Below are 18,351 nucleotides of genomic sequence, written 5' to 3' on the forward strand. Positions count from 1 at the left end.
CCCTGGGCAGAGGAGCCTGGCAGGCTGCATTCCATATTCCATGGGATCCAAAGAGTCAGACACAACTGAGTGACTAACACACAACACATATACATACTCAGTCTGATAGGATCAAGACTGAAGATTTTAAGGATAAACATAAAATAATGGTTATTTAATGGTTACTATTAACAAATAATAATGTTAATAATGATTAATTGTGATGGGATCCTAGTAATCTTTGTTGCCTCATTTCTTTCCTGGTTCTGATATTTCTACAATAAACATGGATTAATGTTTCTCTCCACTGTTGATAAGTGGGGAGAAGAATATAACATTTTAAGGGAAAGAAATGGGAACATAACCCATTTCATAGGATGCGGTGAGCGCCAGTAGAGAGAATCGGGAACTTGAAACTTGTCAGCTTGAAAGCAGTCCCTCCACCTACGATGATGTTATTATTAATACAAACATCACGATGATCAACCCGGCACTTCTTCATCTTCTCCAGACACCTCAAATGCCGGCCAACGTCCTCTCAAAAATGACTGAGTGGCTCTATTATTATGCCGAGAGACTAGTGTTCAGTACACGGCCATCAATCTTACGTCTGCTTATTTAATACAGTGGGAATCAGGAGGCTCTGTTGTTCTTGAGGATTAAAGATGTTCCTTAAAAGTCAATATTGGCACAACCGGACAGTCATTAATCTGCCTCTCCCGCCATCCTCCCTTAAGGCTTAACACACCGTCTGCAGAAGCACTGAGGGGGTTGCTGTGGACGACCTCCTGAATCACTTGTATTAAGCAGCCAGAGCACTGGGTCTGCAGTGAATTTACTTCCCAGGTACTTTTTTTTTTTAATCTGAGCCAATGGCAGAATTAGGAACACATCTTCCCTCGTGACACTTGTACTGAGCAGGAGGGCTGTTAGCTTGGTTGAGAATGTTGGTGAGAGAGCAAGTGTGGCAGATTTTTTAATGTATTCACGCAGAAGGCCAGCTATGTCAGATACTCTGTGTCTGCGCAGCCACGAGCAGTCACCTCTCGGTATGCCTGAGTCCTGAGAGGTGTTATTTTTGTTGGGCACCTATCCCAAATGTACTGTGCTTTTGCATGTAAAGGAAACTGTGTTCTCTGCAGAACAAATGAATGAACAACCTATCAAATGGACAAGCAAAAAACTCTGCCCTGTGACTTCACAGGAAGCTTTGTTGCTGCAGACCCCTTGTAACTGGGGGGCAACCTTTGCTTCCAGGCCCAGAGAAGAGAGCAGACATCTTATTTTTTTGGTCTTACTTTTTAAAATTTAAATTTTATTTATTTTTAATTGGAGGGTAATTGCTTTACAATATTGGGTTGGTTTCTGCCATATAGCGACATGAATCAGCCAGAGGTACACATATGTCCCCTCGCTCGTGAACCTCCCTCCCACCTCCCACCCCATCCCACCCCTCTAGTTTGTCATAGAGCACAAGATTTGAGCTGCCTGCGTCATACAGCAAATTTCCCCTGGCTATCTAATTTTACATACGGTAATGAACATGTTTCAATGCTACTCTCTCAATCCGTCCTACCCTCTTTGCCTCACTGTGTCCACAAGTCTGTCCTCTAGAGAGCAGACATTTTAAAGGCTGACCTCCACCATTGGATTCTGGGTGAGTGCTGGCCAACTGCAAAGGGCACCCAGGCTGACCGCTCCACAAGCCGGCATAGGCATGGTCTCTCAATGTGGCTGCCACCCTAACATCACCATGGTCGGCTCTGCCTGGGTCCTGGGAGCCTGGCCCGGATGATCAAATTCCCCAGCTGGCTTCACCGCCTTGCTCTCCACAGGGCCCTCACCACCATCAAGCACGTATCTGCTCGGGAAACAGGTGTCAGATGGGCCAGCAGGGACGTCCCCAGTGCCTTCTCCAACCATTCAAAGTACAAAGAACTCGCAGTTCTGGAACCACAGCCCAAAGAAGGTGCAGGAGAGGAAATGAGGTGTGAGCCAAGAGGATTCTTTTCACTGCCCGGGCGAGACTGTGACACAGCATTTAGACTTAGATTCCAATGTTGTTGTTCTTCAGTCACTAAGTTGGGCCCAGCTCTTTGAGACCCCACGAACTGTAGCACGCCAGGCTTCCCTGTCCTTCACTATCTCCCAGAGTTTGCCCAAACTCATGTCCATTGAGTCGGTGATGCTGTCGAAGCATCTCATTCTCTGCCGCCCTTTTTTCCTTTTGCTTTCAATCTTTCCCAGCATCAGGGTCTTTTCCAATGAGTCAGCTCTTTGTATCAGGTGGCCAAAGTATTGGCTTCAGCTTCAGGATCAGTCCTTCCAATGAATATTCAGGTCTGATTTCCTTTAGGATTGACTGGTTGGATCTCCTTGCTGTCCAAGGGACTCTCGAGAATCTTCTCCAACACCACAGTTCAAAAGCATCAATTCTTCGGCGCTCAGTTTTCTTTATAGTCCAACTCTGACATCCATACATGACTATTAGAAAAACCACAGCTTTGACTAGACGGACCTTTGTTGGCAAAGGGATGTCTTTGCTTTTTCATATGCAATATTTGATTCCTATTGATGACGGGCCTTGGAGTCAGTGGGCGTGGGTTCAAGTTCTGTTCAACCATATAGGTATGTGGACTTGGATAAATTTCTTAGCCTTATATGCCTTAGTTTCCTGATCTGTTAAAGGAGGCTAATAATAGCTGCCTCATCAAGTCACCGAGACAGGATAATAAGTTGAAATATGTAAATATTTTAAGCATATGCCTGGCCTATAGTGAAACTCATTAGATGATACCTATTATTCTTATTGCCTATTACAACCTCAAGAAGGAGGAATAATTTTCATTACACCTGTTACACGGATGAAGAAACAGGTGGGGAGTGGCTGTGGGGTCCACACCTTCTTTCTTTCCTGAGCCTTTGCCAGTAAAACAGATTGAATTTTTCTATGCACAATGGCGCCCTCTGGTGTCCATCTGGGATTCGCAATTCAGCTCTTAAATGAAGATGCTGGGAGTTCAAAGACCCTCAACTGGCTCTCAGAAAACCTCCTCCTAACTGGAACCAGAAGACCCCTACTGGACTCCACCAATGTTACAGCATGTCTAGAAAGTCAGAAGTTTTCAAAGGACTGTCCTCCGAGGCACCATAAACAATATACATGTTGCCTGCAATCTGTTGTGATGCTCTCTCTGCAGGGTCCCGCCCCACCGGGATCCCCCAAGAAGACACCCAACTCTCCAGCCCTGTCTCAGCTGCTTGGTACACAAAATCTGGTCTACACCAACCCTGGACAAAGACACAAAAGAGAAAGATTAGGGACATTATTATATAACTGATGACATTGGGTAAACGGTGGCAGTAGACTGTTTAGGAAACATTTCTCCCCTTTTCCTTCCTGTTCAACTCCAGTTTAGTTATGGATGGGAATGTGCCCACCTCTCAAACTCTCTTACATGTTTAGTGTTGAAAATTTGGGAGAAAAACATTAGAAGAAAACAAAAATCATCCACAATCACCATCACCATCATTAGTATTTTGGTGCATTTACCTCTTCTCAGGATCCATACATAATATTAGCATTAAAAAATCATACTGTAGATAGAGTTTGCATGCTGCTTTGCCCCCCGAACATTACATCATTGATGAATTTCTCTAGGTCTTTGAGTTATGACTGCTTGGTTTTGTTTTTTTTTAATTTAAATTTATTTACTTTTAATTGGAGGATAATTGCTTTACAATATTATGCTGGTTTCTGCCATACAACATGAATCAGCCATAGGAATACATGTCTCCTCCCTTTTGAACCTCCCTCCCACCTCCCACCCCATCCACCCCTCTAGGTTGTGACAGAGCACCGGATTTGAGCTCCCTGTGTCCTACAGCAAATTTACCCTGGCTATCTAATTTTACATTTGATAATATATGTGTTTCAATGCTACTCTCTCAACTTCGTCCCACCCTCTCCTTCTCTGTCTGTGTCCACAGGTCTGTTCTCTACGTCTGCAGGTGTGACTGGCTTGTTATGTAGGTTGATGGTAATTATCATCTCCAGTTCGCTGATTCTCTGAATGGCTGAAGCTGATGCTATGCTGTAGTGCAAAGCATCCTGGGAAATGTGATGGATCTCTGGAATTCCCAAGTCTGGTTGGAGTTGCTGTACCCTTCAGGTTGGTCATAACTGTGCAACCTTGGTGCGCTGGTGAAAGCCAGTGGGGTCTCTAAGGCACACTACAGGAGCAACTGAGCCCAGACCACTTCATCAAACCTGTCCATTCCGTCAAGTTGATGGGAAAAGATGCACCCATGCCTGGACTCACCCATTAGCACTCCTTATACCATTACTGGCACCAGGGCAGAACAAGTTGGCTTATGGCTAAATCGAGTTCCATTTTAACTGGGGACCCCAAGTTTCAGGAAAGTGATGATATGTTAAATGTGCAGAAAGAAATGAGGTACCCACTGCCTCAGCTGGGGCTCTAGTTTCTTTCAATGCAATCACATGGATATCAGAAAGGACCTGCTGAATGCTTACAATGCATAAAGCAACCTAACTTTACTTTGCAGCAGATATTAGATTTGCTAACAAGCAGCTTTCTCTGAGGGGCTTCCCCTCAGAGTGGTAAAGAAGCCACCTGCAACGCAGGAGCCACAGGAAGTGTGGGTTCGATCCTTGGGTCTGGAAGATCCCCTGGAGAAGGGAATGGCAACCCACTCCAGTATTCTTGCCTGGAGAATTCCATGGACAGAGGAGCCTGGTGGACTACAGTCCATGGGGTCACAAAGAGTTGGACACAACTGAAGTGACTTAGCACACATACACGCAACTCTCTCTGAACCCAGCTTCTATTTTTCTCATATCCCATATATTTTACTTTGGTTTATGCCAATCTTGTCCCTTTGAAAACTCTTCCCTATCAGATCCCAGGCAGTGTGATACACTGTAGTGTAGTTATATTAAGAACATGGCTTTAGCGTGGCGATGTGCTTGAGCTTGAGATGTGACTTTGTCCTCTCTAAACTGCAAGGAGATCCAACCAGTCCATTCTAGAGGAGATCAATCCTGGATGTTCATTGGAGGGACTGATGCTAAAGCTGAAACTGCAATACTTTGGCCACCTCATGCGACGAGTTGACTCACTGGAAAAGACTCTGATGCTGGGAAAGGTTGGGGGCGGGAGGAGAAGGGGACGACGGAGAATGAGATGGCTGGATGGCATCACCGAATCTGTGGACATGAGTTTGAGTGTACTCCGGGAGTTGGTGATGGACAGGGAGGCCTGGCGTGCTGTGATTCATGGGGTCGCGGAGAGTCGGACACGACTGAGCGACTGAACTGAACTGAACTGAACTGAAACCTGCTTCCTTAACTATAAAATGATAATGCCTCATATGGTTGGTGTAAGAACTGAGCTGGGGAATGCACGTGAAAGTGTTTAACAAAGTGCCCGGCCCGGGGCTGTGCAGCCCGGCAGCTGCGGGCTATGGAGGGTTTGCCGCCGGGTTGCGGGCCGTTGGTGAGGAGCCGAGGCCCAGCTGGCGGCCTGGAGCGGGGACAGCGGCAATGTGTCGCAGAGCCACAGCAGCGCCTCGGGGCCGTGGGAGGACGAGGGCGCGGAGGCGGGCGCGCCAAGCCGGGACCCGCAGCTGCTGCGCCGCCGCGGGCTACGCCTCCTGCCTGCTGCCCGGCGCGCGGCTGCGGCCCGAGATCGAGGCGCTCGCTGGACGCGAGCCTGGAGGACCTGCTCACCAGGGTGGACGAGTCTGTGGGCATGCTGGACATGCTGCGCGGCGACTCCTCGCACGTCGTTGGCGAGGGCGTGCCGCTCATCTACGCCAAGGCCACCGAGATGCGGCGGGTCCGCAGCAAGATCGACCGGCTGGAGGCCTTCGTGGGCGTGGTCAGCGCCAGTGTAGCCAGGCTGGAGGAGCAGGTCGCCAGGGCGGAGGCCGAACTGGGGGCGTTCCCCAGTACGTTCAGGAAATTGCTGCACACGATTTTCCACAAGGCGCCCTCCGGCAGGCCCCAGCTGACCCGCTACGAACCCCCCGACGTCTTTCGGACGGAAGACCACTTTCCCTGTTGCAGCGAAAGACCTCAGGTCTGAGTCTGCCGGACAGCGCTGCAGGAGGACAGGTCTGAAATTATCTCGACTGTTAATCGGATCAGTTGAAATTCCTGTTACCGGACACCTCTGATGTTGGGAGTATGGAATTGTAAACTTTTGTTTTTTGCACACTTGATTGCTTACTCTCCTCGTCACTTCACGTGGAATGTATGGTTTTCTATGTCTTCCAGTTCAGACTTGAAACAAGAAAGCTGCTTAGTGGGGGAATCCCGGAAGCAAAATGTATGAACTTACCTGCACACTGTGGCAGAACTGTTATTTTTAGGCATTTTACAGCTCAACTAACAGTATTACCTTTTCAATATTTGTATATTTGCAATACTCTTAGGCAAACTACTGAGCCCTTAAAGCCTTGTTGATTGGAGCCTAACAACTTATTGACCAGAGACGTATTCATACGTCTTTTTTACCCAAACTATTGCCTGGAGACATTTCGATATTCTCTTATAGAACAAATCAACGGCCACAGCTGTTACTTTCTGCAAACATCTCCCAATCAATAAAGTGCTGATAGTGATTCAGATTTCTATAGCATACTTTAGGGTAGATGGTAAATTATTTTAAATTATATCAAACTTTCCACATGATGGATTGTAAACCAAAGGATATTATACAATTTTTGAGAAAATGTTTTTATTGCAACTCATTCTGAAGTTGTGTTTGAAAGTGTAACTCCAGACTTAATTTGTCCATAGCTAACATGTCTATATATGATTACCGACGTTTGGTTTGTAATTTTAAAATTAATAAAAAGTTTAAATTTTGTTGGAAAAAAAAAAAAAAAACAAAGTGCCCGGCCCAGTGTAAGTCCTCGGTAAGTGATGGCTTGCATCACTGAACCAGCTGCTGTATCTTATTCATACTCAAGTCCTTGACCCTGGCCTGTTAGGTGCTTAACCCTCACTATACTTCATTTAGACCTTCTGCTTTCTTCGGTGTCATTATTACCCTTGAGCACTCCATCTCCACTCCTCTGTATGCTTCCAGGGAAGAGGGACCATTGCCTTTTCATCTCACAAGTGCACACAATAACTGCTCAGTGAATGCAGATATGAACTGAGTAAGTAACAGCATCTTGGATCTCACAGAAAACAGTAAAATTTCTCAGACCTAACAGAAAGCCAAAGTCAGGCAACTTCAGAAGGAAAACCTATTGACAGACCCATAAAGCGTTCTCACTTAATTTTTAGCCTTGATGTAAAGGATAAGAACTAACGATTTTGATGAATCCAATCACTGGTTTTATGTGTTTTGGACAGAATCTAAAATTGGTCACTCTAAGGCCATCACACATTAGAACAATCAGTTCAGAGTGTGACACTGGGTTTTGATCCATCAGTTGTGAGATGTGTAGCACTGAATCTATTGCTAATAAAAGTTTAAATACTGAAGTCTGAGCAAGAATTTTCTTAAAAGTCCCTTGGACAACAAGGATATCAAACTAGCCAGTTTTAAAGGAAATCAACCCTGAATATTCATTGGAAGGACTGATGCTGAAGCTCTAATACTTTGGCCACCTGAAGTGAAGAACTGATTCATTGGAAAAGACCTTGATGCTGGGAAAGATTGAAAGCAGGAAGAAGGGGACAACAGAGGACAAGATGGATGGCATCACCGACTCAGCAGACATGAGTTTGAGCAAATTTCAGGAGATAGTGGAGAACAGGGAAGCCTGGCATGCTGCAGTCCAAGGGGTCGCAAAGAGTTGGACATGACTAGTGCCTGAACAACAACAGCAGGAAGATTCAAGGTGATCCCTGACCAATGATGTCATTTTTCTCATTTACAAATATGCTTTTGAAAGCCAGAACTGAAGGGTTACCATGTGCTGAGATAGTGGCTGCAGTGAGAGCCCTTCTGCAGGGCATTCCCCTGGCAGGGGGAAGGAGAGGGCTGAGACCAACATGTGGGATGATATTTACTGCCACTGGGTGGATGTGGGTATACACATGAGTACACACTCGGAAATGACCGCAAGCTCCCTGAGGACTACATCTTGTCTTCTGCAACATCTCATTCCTAAGATCTGGGCACAGAGCAGGTTTCCAATACGTTTACATGAAATAAACAAATGAATAGAATCCTGTGGATATTAGTGTCTATGCCTCATCACCATTTTAGGGATAATCTTCCCCTCTCATGAGGCCATTCCGATAGCCAAGCTTCCATGAACACTTGAAAAATAAATTGAAAGTAGCACTAAATTCTATTATTTGCAATGCAAGCCAGGCTGACCTGGCTAGAATTTTCTTCTGTCTAGGACAATGGGCTGCAACAGTTATTTTTAATGTTTCTGTCATATCCCTACCTAACTGTGTGCTAGCTAGGGTGCCCTCGTGTGTCACTTTATTGTAATATTACCCTCAGCCTTCGTAAAAATGGACTGACAAGTATCTGAAAAACACCACGTGAAACGCTTTGTTTAGTTGCTTGTCTTCACTTTGGATTTCAAAGCTCCACCAACATCCAAAACTGTCTCCAAAGGTCAAGCAACACTTTGTCCTTCTGTTAGAATGGGCTGTTAGCCTGTACTGATAGAAATATACCAGAAACTAATACGATATTGAATGGGGCTGGCCAAAAACTTTGCATTCGGTTCTGTAAGATGATATGAAAAACCCAAACAAACTTTTTGGCCAACCCAATAGATCAACTATATTTCAGTTTAAAAAAGAAAAAGGAAAAAAAAAACATATTTGAGCTGAAAGTCAAGCTCCTATGCTGGGGCCCAGCACTGGAATGAAAAGAATGAACACAGATCTTCATTGTGGGCTGCACTCCTGTGTTTTCTGACTTTATTTCTTAAGTCATTCCTGTGCTTAGCCACTCCGTCATGTCCAACCCTTTGCAACCCCATGGACTGCAGCTCACCAGGTTCCTCTGTCCATAGGATTCTCCAGGCAAGAATACTGGAGGGGGTTGCCATTCCCTTCTCCAGGGGCTCTTCCCGATCCAGGGATCGAAATTGTCTCCTGCATTTCAGGCAGATTCTTTACCATCTGAGCCACCAGGGAAGCCCCTTAAGTCACAAGCCTTATTCACTCAGGAACTGGAGACCCACCCAATTCTCTCCGAGGTCAGAGTAACAGCCCCCTTAAGCCCAGACATAATGCAGCTACCGACAGCTTCGAGACTGGTCAGCTGAGAAGGCCAGAACACTGGAACACGCCCAGGCTGACACACCACAACCTCCCTGTAGTCAGGTTTGGAAAGATCTCTGATGCCCAACAGTTCTTCTGATGGAAAAAGAAAGTGAATCCCACGGGGTTTTGTACTGGCTGGTACGATCCAATTTGGACCCACTGAGTAGTTTATGGTTCTTTCTCCAAGAGGAACTCCAGCCACAGAATTGCTGTAAATTGTATTGGAGAAGGATGGGGAGGAGGCCAGAAGTCAGGTCTTTAACAGCCCAGGATGCGTGCTGACTTCTAGTCCATTTTGAGAAGAATAGTTGCGACTGTAGCCCACCAGGCTCCTCTGTTCATGGGATTCTCCAGGCAAGAACACTGGAGTGGGTTGCCATTCCCTTCTCCAGGGGATCTTCCCGACCCAGAGATCGAACCCGGGTGTCCCGCAATGCAGGCAGATTCTTTACTGCCTGAGCCACCAGGGAAGCGCCAGTTTCAGAGCATAGAATCTTAAATGCCTAGTATGATTTCTGGGGCAGACTTGGGGGCAATTTTTGCTCAGCATTGCTATCACACAGACTGCTAACAAAGCCAGCGATTTTGAGTTTATCTTGCTACAGACTGTCACATTACCCAGACAGCAACTCTGTGGCTTGACCACCAACAGTGTCCCTACCAATGGCTGGCCAGCAGAACTCAAAAAGGACAGCAGAGATGGGTGTGTTGGGTACCAGCCATCCACTGATGATAAAACAACTCAGCAGGCCCTTTGCTTTGAGTGGGCCTGAAACCATCTTTCTGTGAGCAAGTTGGCAAGTGCCAACTGCATTTTTATAGAATGCGGACTTTGTCTGATTTTGTTTGTTATGCAGCTGAGCGAGTTCAATTATGCTGAACTCTGACTCTCACCCAAGGCCCAAATCCCAAGCTCTTATCAGGCCTCTGAGAGCCTCCAAGAGGCCTGGGAAGATTCCACACTTGGATCTGTTGTTCACTTGCTGTCAGACTGAGTTAATACACTGGGGATCAATGGCTTTCAGTTCAAGTTAACATTTGGAAGGAGCCGTCCTCTGCTCAAATACGCCACCAAACAATAGCCTAGATTAGTGGTTACTATGATTTCAAATCTCAAGACAAACAACTCAGCTGACATTCCCTACCACCTGCTTCCCCTACCCCAGCTTCATTTGATGTTCACAGGGACTGATGGATGAGGCTGACTCTACAACCAAAGGCATCGCCTTCAAACCTGAATCTGGGCTTTGTCCAGGACCTTAACTCCTGGGACCTCTGGGAAAGTTGAGGACAAATCAGGGGGATTCAGAAACACAGCAAGTTCCTGTCTTCTTGGGCTGAAGTCCAAGTGCAGCTGTCAGAACCACTAACGAGAGTGGACATTGACCTGGGTCGCCACTGTGAATGGGTGTCCTTGCTCACCCCCAAGTGAGCCATGGACCAGGTGGCCTGCACCAACCTTCCCAGCTTGTCCTTGGGAGCAGGCATCCTTGTGACCACAAGAGGGCAGCAAAAGCCAGCGATGATGGCACAAGACGCAGCTGTCTGCCAAGAAATCAAGTGAAATAAATGTAAAAAAAAAAAGTGACCAGTCCAGGTTCGACGCATAAATTTTCCTCTGTTCATTTCTTTGCATTTGTGCTTTTTCAATAAAAATACTTTTAACTGATGTAAAAAAATAAAATTAAATTAAAAAAAAAATAAACCTGACCTAGTTGGTTGGTTGTGCGTAAATAAAAAAAAAAAAAAAAGAATTATCACAGATCAAAGCCCTGAGCACTGAGTTCAAGGCAGCAGAATGAAGGAAGAAGTCCAAGAAGCTATCAATGAGAACGCAGTTTCTACTTTTATGTGATGTAGAGATGAGTAAGATTGCTGGTAATTATCCGTCTAAAACAGAATCTTTACATTGTATGTGCCCTGGACCCCTTGGGTAGTCTAATACAGCTATGGAAGTCATATTTTTAACTGCGTAAAAGGAAATGCATAGGATTACAAAGGAAATAAATTATGTTGCAAATGCAGTTATCAAATTATGAAAAAACTGTGATATGGCAATTCGTATGTGCCTTCATTAGCAACTCAAGGAACAAAATGGCAGACCTCTGCCTGGAATTTTGAAGTAGTGATCAGCGTATAGGATATTTCTGAGATATCAGGAAGGAACTTCAGTGTGACATGAAAATGCCTGATTTCTCTGGACAGCCACAAAATCACCGGGTCTGCTGACATGGTGCAGAGTTTTCACTGCATTCATAACGAAAGGGAAAGCTCAATTTTAGTTTGAGGCTATGAAAATTAAAAAGCAAAATATTTTCCCACCCAATTTCATAGATCCTCTGAATTTTCTCCATAGACCTCAAGGGGCCCATGAAGACCTCTGGAGAATCAGAGGTGGAGAGTCTGTAGGCAGTGGGAACCTCCTCTGCCCCCCTGCATCCACAGACCCCTGCTCATTCCTCTTGCCTCAGTAGAAGTTGCCCAGGGGACCTGTTTGACTTTCACTGATGAGGTTGTTTTTTCTCCCTGAACGGTTTCTGGTCCCTGTAGTGAGGCTTATGAAAGATTTAGTACCTGGCCAGGAGGCTAACCCACCGGGACAGTCCGGGCAGCCAACTGAAGGGCACCCTGTCAGCAGCAGGATGAAACCTGGGTGTGCTTGCCAGGTTCGGGTCTGACTAACAGCACTTGGCAAGGGCACATGCCAGGGAGGCTCACAGGAGACAGGCAGCGCTCCCTGAGGCCAAGGAACCTCCTTGGGGCGGGGGGTGCTCAATGCATCCCCTCAAGGCCATCAACTGAATCCACATGGCAGCCTGGCCAATTCTCCCCGCAGAGGAGTCAGTGTTAAACAGAAAGCCACCTGGTAAGCACTGAACTGAGGTGTGGCTAAGCCATGCTCTCTAAGCACTTCCTGTGGGTAGCGATGGACACCTCCGTGCAAAGCATCTTGGTAATCGTCACACCTCCACTCTGGGCATCTTGCAGATGGGAGCCAGGAGTCCTGGGTTCCACCCTGGCTGTGGGATTTGGGCAGGTTCCTTTCTCTCTCGAGCCTCCGTTTCCGCATCTAAAATGAAAGGCCAGTGTGAGTTTGATGTAGGAAGCAGGGCCCCCAAAGCCGATGCTCTGTGACAACCTGGACGGATAGGGTGGGGAGAGGTGGGGTGGGTTCAGGATGGGGGGACACATGTACCCCAACAGCTGGTTCATATTGATGTACGGCAAAAAAAATCTCAACATTGTAAAGTAATGAGAGACGCCCGGCTCCCGGCGGCGCAGACGCGAGAGACGCCCGGCTCCCGGCGGCGCAGACGCGAGAGACGCCCGGCTCCCGGCGGCGCAGACGCGAGAGACGCCCGGCTCCCGGCGGCGCAGACGCGAGAGACGCCCGGCTCCCGGCGGCGCAGACGCGAGAGACGCCCGGCTCCCGGCGGCGCAGACGCGAGAGACGCCCGGCTCCCGGCGGCGCAGACGCGAGAGACGCCCGGCTCCCGGCGGCGCAGACGCGAGAGACGCCCGGCTCCCGGCGGCGCAGACGCGAGAGACGCCCGGCTCCCGGCGGCGCAGACGCGAGAGACGCCCGGCTCCCGGCGGCGCAGACGCGAGAGACGCCCGGCTCCCGGCGGCGCAGACGCGAGAGACGCCCGGCTCCCGGCGCAACCGACCACGTGCAGAATCGTGGCTGAGAGGAGCTGCCCCGTGCCCAGGGTTAGAGCGGTGGCCAAGAGGAGCTGTACCACGTCCAGGAGGCGGTGGCTGCTTGGGCACCGGAGGGCCGAGAGGAGCTGATCCACATTCAAAGCAGGAGGGGCGGCCTTGAGGAGATACCCCTCGTCCAAGGTAAGGTTCAGCGGCTGCGCCTTGCTGGAGCAGCTGGGAAGAGATACTCCACGACCAAGTGGAATATAAGAATCCAGTGTTCTGGGGAGGAAGGAACAAGATGGCGGAGGGATAAGATGGTGAGACCACTTTCTTCCCCACAAATTCATCAAAAGAACATTTGAGCGTGGAGTAAAATCCACAAAACAACTTCTGAATACTGGCAGAGGACATCAGGCTCCCAGAAAAGCAGCCCATTGTCTTCTAAAGGAAAGAGAAGAAATCCAGCTCCACCCACCAGAACACTGACACATGCTTCCCTAACCAGGGAACCCGGACAAGTCACCTGTCCAACCCCACACACAGCGAAGAAACTACATAATAAAGAGAACTCCACAAATTGCAAGCAGAGGGAAAGGCCACCCCAAGCAAAGCAATATAAGCAAGATGAAGAGGCAGAGAAATACCCAGCAAGTAAAGGAACAAGATAATTGCCCACCAACACAAACAAAAGAAGAAGATATAGGGAATCTACCTGATAAAGAATTTCGAATTTTGATGGTGAAAATGATTCAAAATCTTGAAAGTAAAATGGAGTTACAGATAAATAACCTGGAGAAAAGGATTGAGAAGATGGAAGAAAGATTTAATAAGGACTTAGAAGAAATAAAAAAGAGTCAATATACAATGAATAATGCAATAGATGAGATCAGAAACACTCTGGAGGGAACAAACAGTAGAATATCAGAGGCAGAAGACAGGATAAGCGAACTAGAAGATAGAATTGTAGAAATAAATGAAACAGAGAGGAAAAAAGAAAAACGAATTAAAAGAAATGAGGACAATATTAGAGACCTCTGGGACAATGTTAAACGCTCCAACATTCGAATCATAGGAGTCCCAGAAGAAGAAGACAAAAAGAAAGACCATGAGAGAATACTTGAGGAGATAATAGTTGAAAACTTCCCTAAAATAGGGAAAGAAATAATCACCCAAGTCCAAGAAATCCAGAGAGTCCCCAACAGGATAAACCCAAGGCGAAATACTCCAAGACACATATTAATCAAATTAACAAAGATCAAACACAAAGAACAAATATTAAAAGCAGCAAGGGAAAAGCAGCAAATAACACTCAAGGGGATTCCCATAAGGATAACAGCTGATCTTTCAACAGAAACTCTTCAGGCCAGAAGGGAGTGGCAAGATATACTTAAAGTGATGAAAGAAAATAACCTACAGCCCAGACTACTGTACCCAGCAAGGATCTCATTCAAATATGAAGGAGAAATCAAAAGCTTTACAGACAAGCAAAAGCTGAGGGAATTCAGCATCACCAAACCAGCTCTCCAACAAATGCTAAAGGATCTTCTATAGACAGGAATCACAGAAAGAGTGTATAAACTTGAACCCAAAGCAATAAAGAAAATGGCTACGGGATCGTACTTTTCAATAATTACCTTAAACGTAAATGGGTTGAATGCCCCAACCAAAAGACAAAGGCTGGCTGAATGGATACAAAAACAAAACCCCCATATATGTTGTCTACAAGAGACCCACCTCAAAACGAGGGACGCATACAGACTGAAAGTGAAGGGCTGGAAAAAGATAGTCCATGCAAATAGAGACCAAAAGAAAGCAGGAGTAGCAATACTCATATCAGACAAAATAGACTTTAAAACAAAGGCTGTGAAACGAGACAAAGAAGGAAACTACATAATGATCAAAGGATCAATCCAAGAAGAAGATATAACAATTATAAATATTTATGCACCTAACATAGGAGCACCGCAATATGTAAGACAATTACTAATAAGTATGAAAGGGGAAATTAACAATAACACAATAATAGTGGGAGATTTTAACACCCCACTTACATCTATGGATAGATCAACTAAACAGAAAATTAACAAGGAAACACAATCTTTAAATGATACAATAGAACAGTTAGACCTAATAGATATCTATAGGACATTTCACCCCAAAACAATGAATTTCACCTTTTTCTCAAGCGCACACGGAACCTTTTCCAGGATAGATCACATCCTGGGACATAAATCTAGCCTAGGTAAATTCAAAAAAATTGAAATCATTCCAAGCATCTTTTCTGACCACAATGCACTAAGATTAGATCTCAATTACAGGAGAATAACTATTAAAAGTGCCAACATATGGAGCCTGAACAACACGCTGCTGAATAATGAACTAATCGTAGAAGAAATCAAAAGAGACATCAAAATATGCATAGAAATGAATGAAAATGAAAACACAACAACCCAAAACCTCTGGGACACTGTAAAAGCAGTGCTAAGGGGGAAGTTCATAGCAATACAGGCACACCTCAAGAAACAAGAAAAAAGTCAACTAAATAACCTAACTCTACATCTAAAGCAACTAGAAAAGGAAGAAATGAAGAACCCCAGGGTCAGTAGAAGGAAAGAAATCATAAAAATTAGGGCAGAGATAAATGCAAAAGAAACAAAAGAGACCATAGCAAAAATCAACAAAGCCAAAAGCTGGTTCTTTGAGAAGGTGAATAAAATTGACAAACCACTAGCCAGACTCATCAAGAAACAAAGGGAGAAGAACCAAATCAATAAAATTAGAAATGAAAATGGAGAGATCACAACTGACAACACAGAAATACAAAGGATTATTAGAGAATACTATCAGCAATTATATGGCAATAAAATGAATAACCTGGAAGAAATGGACAAATTCCTAGAAAAGTACAACTTTCCAAAACTGAACCAGGAAGAAATAGAAAATCTGAACAAACCCATCACAAGCACGGAAATTGAAACTGTAATCAAAAATCTCCCAGCAAACAAAAGCCCAGGTCCAGACGGCTTCACAGCTGAATTCTACCAAAAATTTAGAGAAGAGCTAACACCTATTCTACTCAAACTCTTCCAGAAAATAGCTGAGGAACGGAAACTTCCAAACTCATTCTATGAGGCCACCATCACCCTAATCCCAAAACCTGGTAAAGACCCCACAAAAAAAGAAAACTATAGGCCAATATCACTGATGAACATAGATGCAAAAATCCTTAACAAAATTCTAGCAATCAGAATCCAACAACACATTAAGAAGATCATACATCATGACCAAGTGGGCTTTATCCCAGGAATGCAAGGATTCTTCAATATCCGCAAATCAATCAACGTAATACACCACATTAACAAACTGAAAAATAAAAATCATATGATTATCTCAATAGATGCAGAGAAAGCCTTCGACAAAATTCAACATCCATTTTTGATAAAAACCCTCCAGAAAGTGGGAATTGAAGGGACATACCTCAACATAATAAAAGCTATATATGACAAACCCACAGCAAACATTATCCTCAATGGTGAAAAACTGAAAGCATTTCCCCTAAAGTCAGGAACAAGACAAGGGTGCCCACTCTCACCACTACTATTCAACATAGTTCTGGAAGTTTTGGCCACAGCAATCAGAGCAGAAAAAGACATAAAAGGAATACAAATTGGAAAAGAAGAAGTAAAGCTTTCACTGTTCGCTGATGACATGATCCTCTACACAGAAAACCCTAAAGACTCTACCAGAAAACTACTAGAGCTAATCAATGATTACAGTAAAGTTGCAGGATATAAAATCAACACACAGAAATCCCTTGCATTCCTATACACTAATAATGAGAAAATAGAAAGAAAAATTAAGGAAACTATTCCATTCACTGTTGCAACGAAAAGAATTAAATACTTAGGAATATATCTACCTAAGGAAACAAAAGACTTGTACATAGAAAACTATAAAACACTAGTGAAAGTAATCAAAGAGGACACGAATAGATGGAGAAATATACCGTGTTCGTGGATTGGAAGAATAAATATTGTAAAAATGAGTATACTACCCAAAGTAATTTATACATTCAATGCAATCCCTATCAAGCTACCAACAATATTTTTCACAGAACTAGAACAAATAATCTCACAATTTGTATGGAAATACAAAAAACCTTGAATAGCCAAAGCAATTTTGAGGAAGAAGAATGGAACTGGGGGAATTAACCTGCCGGACTTCAGGCTCTATTACAAAGCCACAGTCATCAAGACAGTATGGTACTGGCATAAAGACAGAAATATAGATCAATGGAACAAAATAGAAAGCCCAGAGATAAACCCACGCTCCTATGGACACCTTATCTTCGACAAAGGAGGCAAGAATATAAAATGGAGAAAAGACAGTCTCTTTAACAAGTGGTGCTGGGAAAACTGGTCAGCCACTTGTAAAAGAATGAAACTAGAACACTTCCTAACACCATACACCAAAATAAACTCAAAATGGATTAAAGATCTAAATGTAAGACCAGAAACTATAAAACTCCTAGAGGAGAACGTAGGCAAAACACTCTCCGACATAAATCACAGCAGGATCCTCCAAGACCCACCTCCCAGAATATTGGAAATAAAAGCAATAAATAAACAAATGGGACCTAATTAAAATCAAAAGCTTCTGCACAGCAAAGGAAACTCTAAGCAAGGTGAAAAGACAGCCTTCAGAATGGGAGAAAATAATAGCAAATGAAGCAACTGATAAAGGATTAATCTCCAAAATATACAAGCAGCTCCTGCAGCTCAATTCCAGAAAACTAAGTGACCCAATCAAAAAATGGGCCAAAGAACTAAACAGACATTTCTCCAAAGAAGACATAAAGATGGCTAACAAACACATGAAAAAATGCTCAACATCCCTCATCATCAGAGAAATGCAAATCAAAACCACAATGAGATACCATTTCACACCAGTCAGAATGGCTGCTATCCAAAAGTCTACATGCAATAAATGCTGGAGAGGGTGTGGAGAGAAGAGAACCCTCTTACACTGTTGGTGGGAATGCAAACTAGTACAGCCACTATGGAGAACAGTGTGGAGATTCCTCAGAAAACTGGAAATAGAACTGCCATATGATCCAGCGATCGCACTCCTGGGCATACACACCGAGGAAACCAGAATTGAAAGAGACACATGTACTCCAATGTTCATTGCAGCACTGTTTATAATAGCCAGGACATGGAAGCAACCTAGATGTCCATCTGCAGATGAATGGATAAGAAAGCTTTGGTACATATACACAATGGAGTATTTCTCAGCCATCAAAAAGAATGCATTTGAATCAGTTTTAATGAGGTGGATGAAATTGGAGCCAATTATACAGAGTGAAGTAAGCCAGAAAGAAGAACATCAATACCGTATATTAACGCATATATATGGAATTTAGAAAAATGGTAACCTGAACCCTGTATAAGAGA

At 44.6% G+C, this 18,351-nt stretch overlaps 1 protein-coding gene and 1 pseudogene across 1 annotated transcript in view; one reads left to right on the top strand and one right to left on the bottom strand.

Moving 5' to 3' along the window:
* The window catches only part of DGLUCY (D-glutamate cyclase), a 70,517-nt gene that overhangs the window by 35,037 nt on the left and 17,129 nt on the right, over nt 1-18,351 (bottom strand). The window contains 8 exon segments of the mRNA XM_055417581.2: nt 1,421-1,434; nt 4,002-4,117; nt 4,119-4,172; nt 4,174-4,203; nt 9,222-9,343; nt 10,641-10,664; nt 10,667-10,685; nt 10,688-10,798. Coding sequence (XP_055273556.2) covers nt 1,421-1,434; nt 4,002-4,117; nt 4,119-4,172; nt 4,174-4,203; nt 9,222-9,343; nt 10,641-10,664; nt 10,667-10,685; nt 10,688-10,798 — 490 coding nt within the window.
* LOC148774503 (biogenesis of lysosome-related organelles complex 1 subunit 4-like) lies at nt 5,466-6,089 on the top strand (annotated as a pseudogene).

Source organism: Moschus berezovskii, chromosome 21 (assembly GCF_049115385.1).
Source record: "Moschus berezovskii isolate FMDL1 chromosome 21, NW_MosBer_1.0, whole genome shotgun sequence".
Lineage (NCBI taxonomy): Eukaryota > Metazoa > Chordata > Mammalia > Artiodactyla > Moschidae > Moschus > Moschus berezovskii.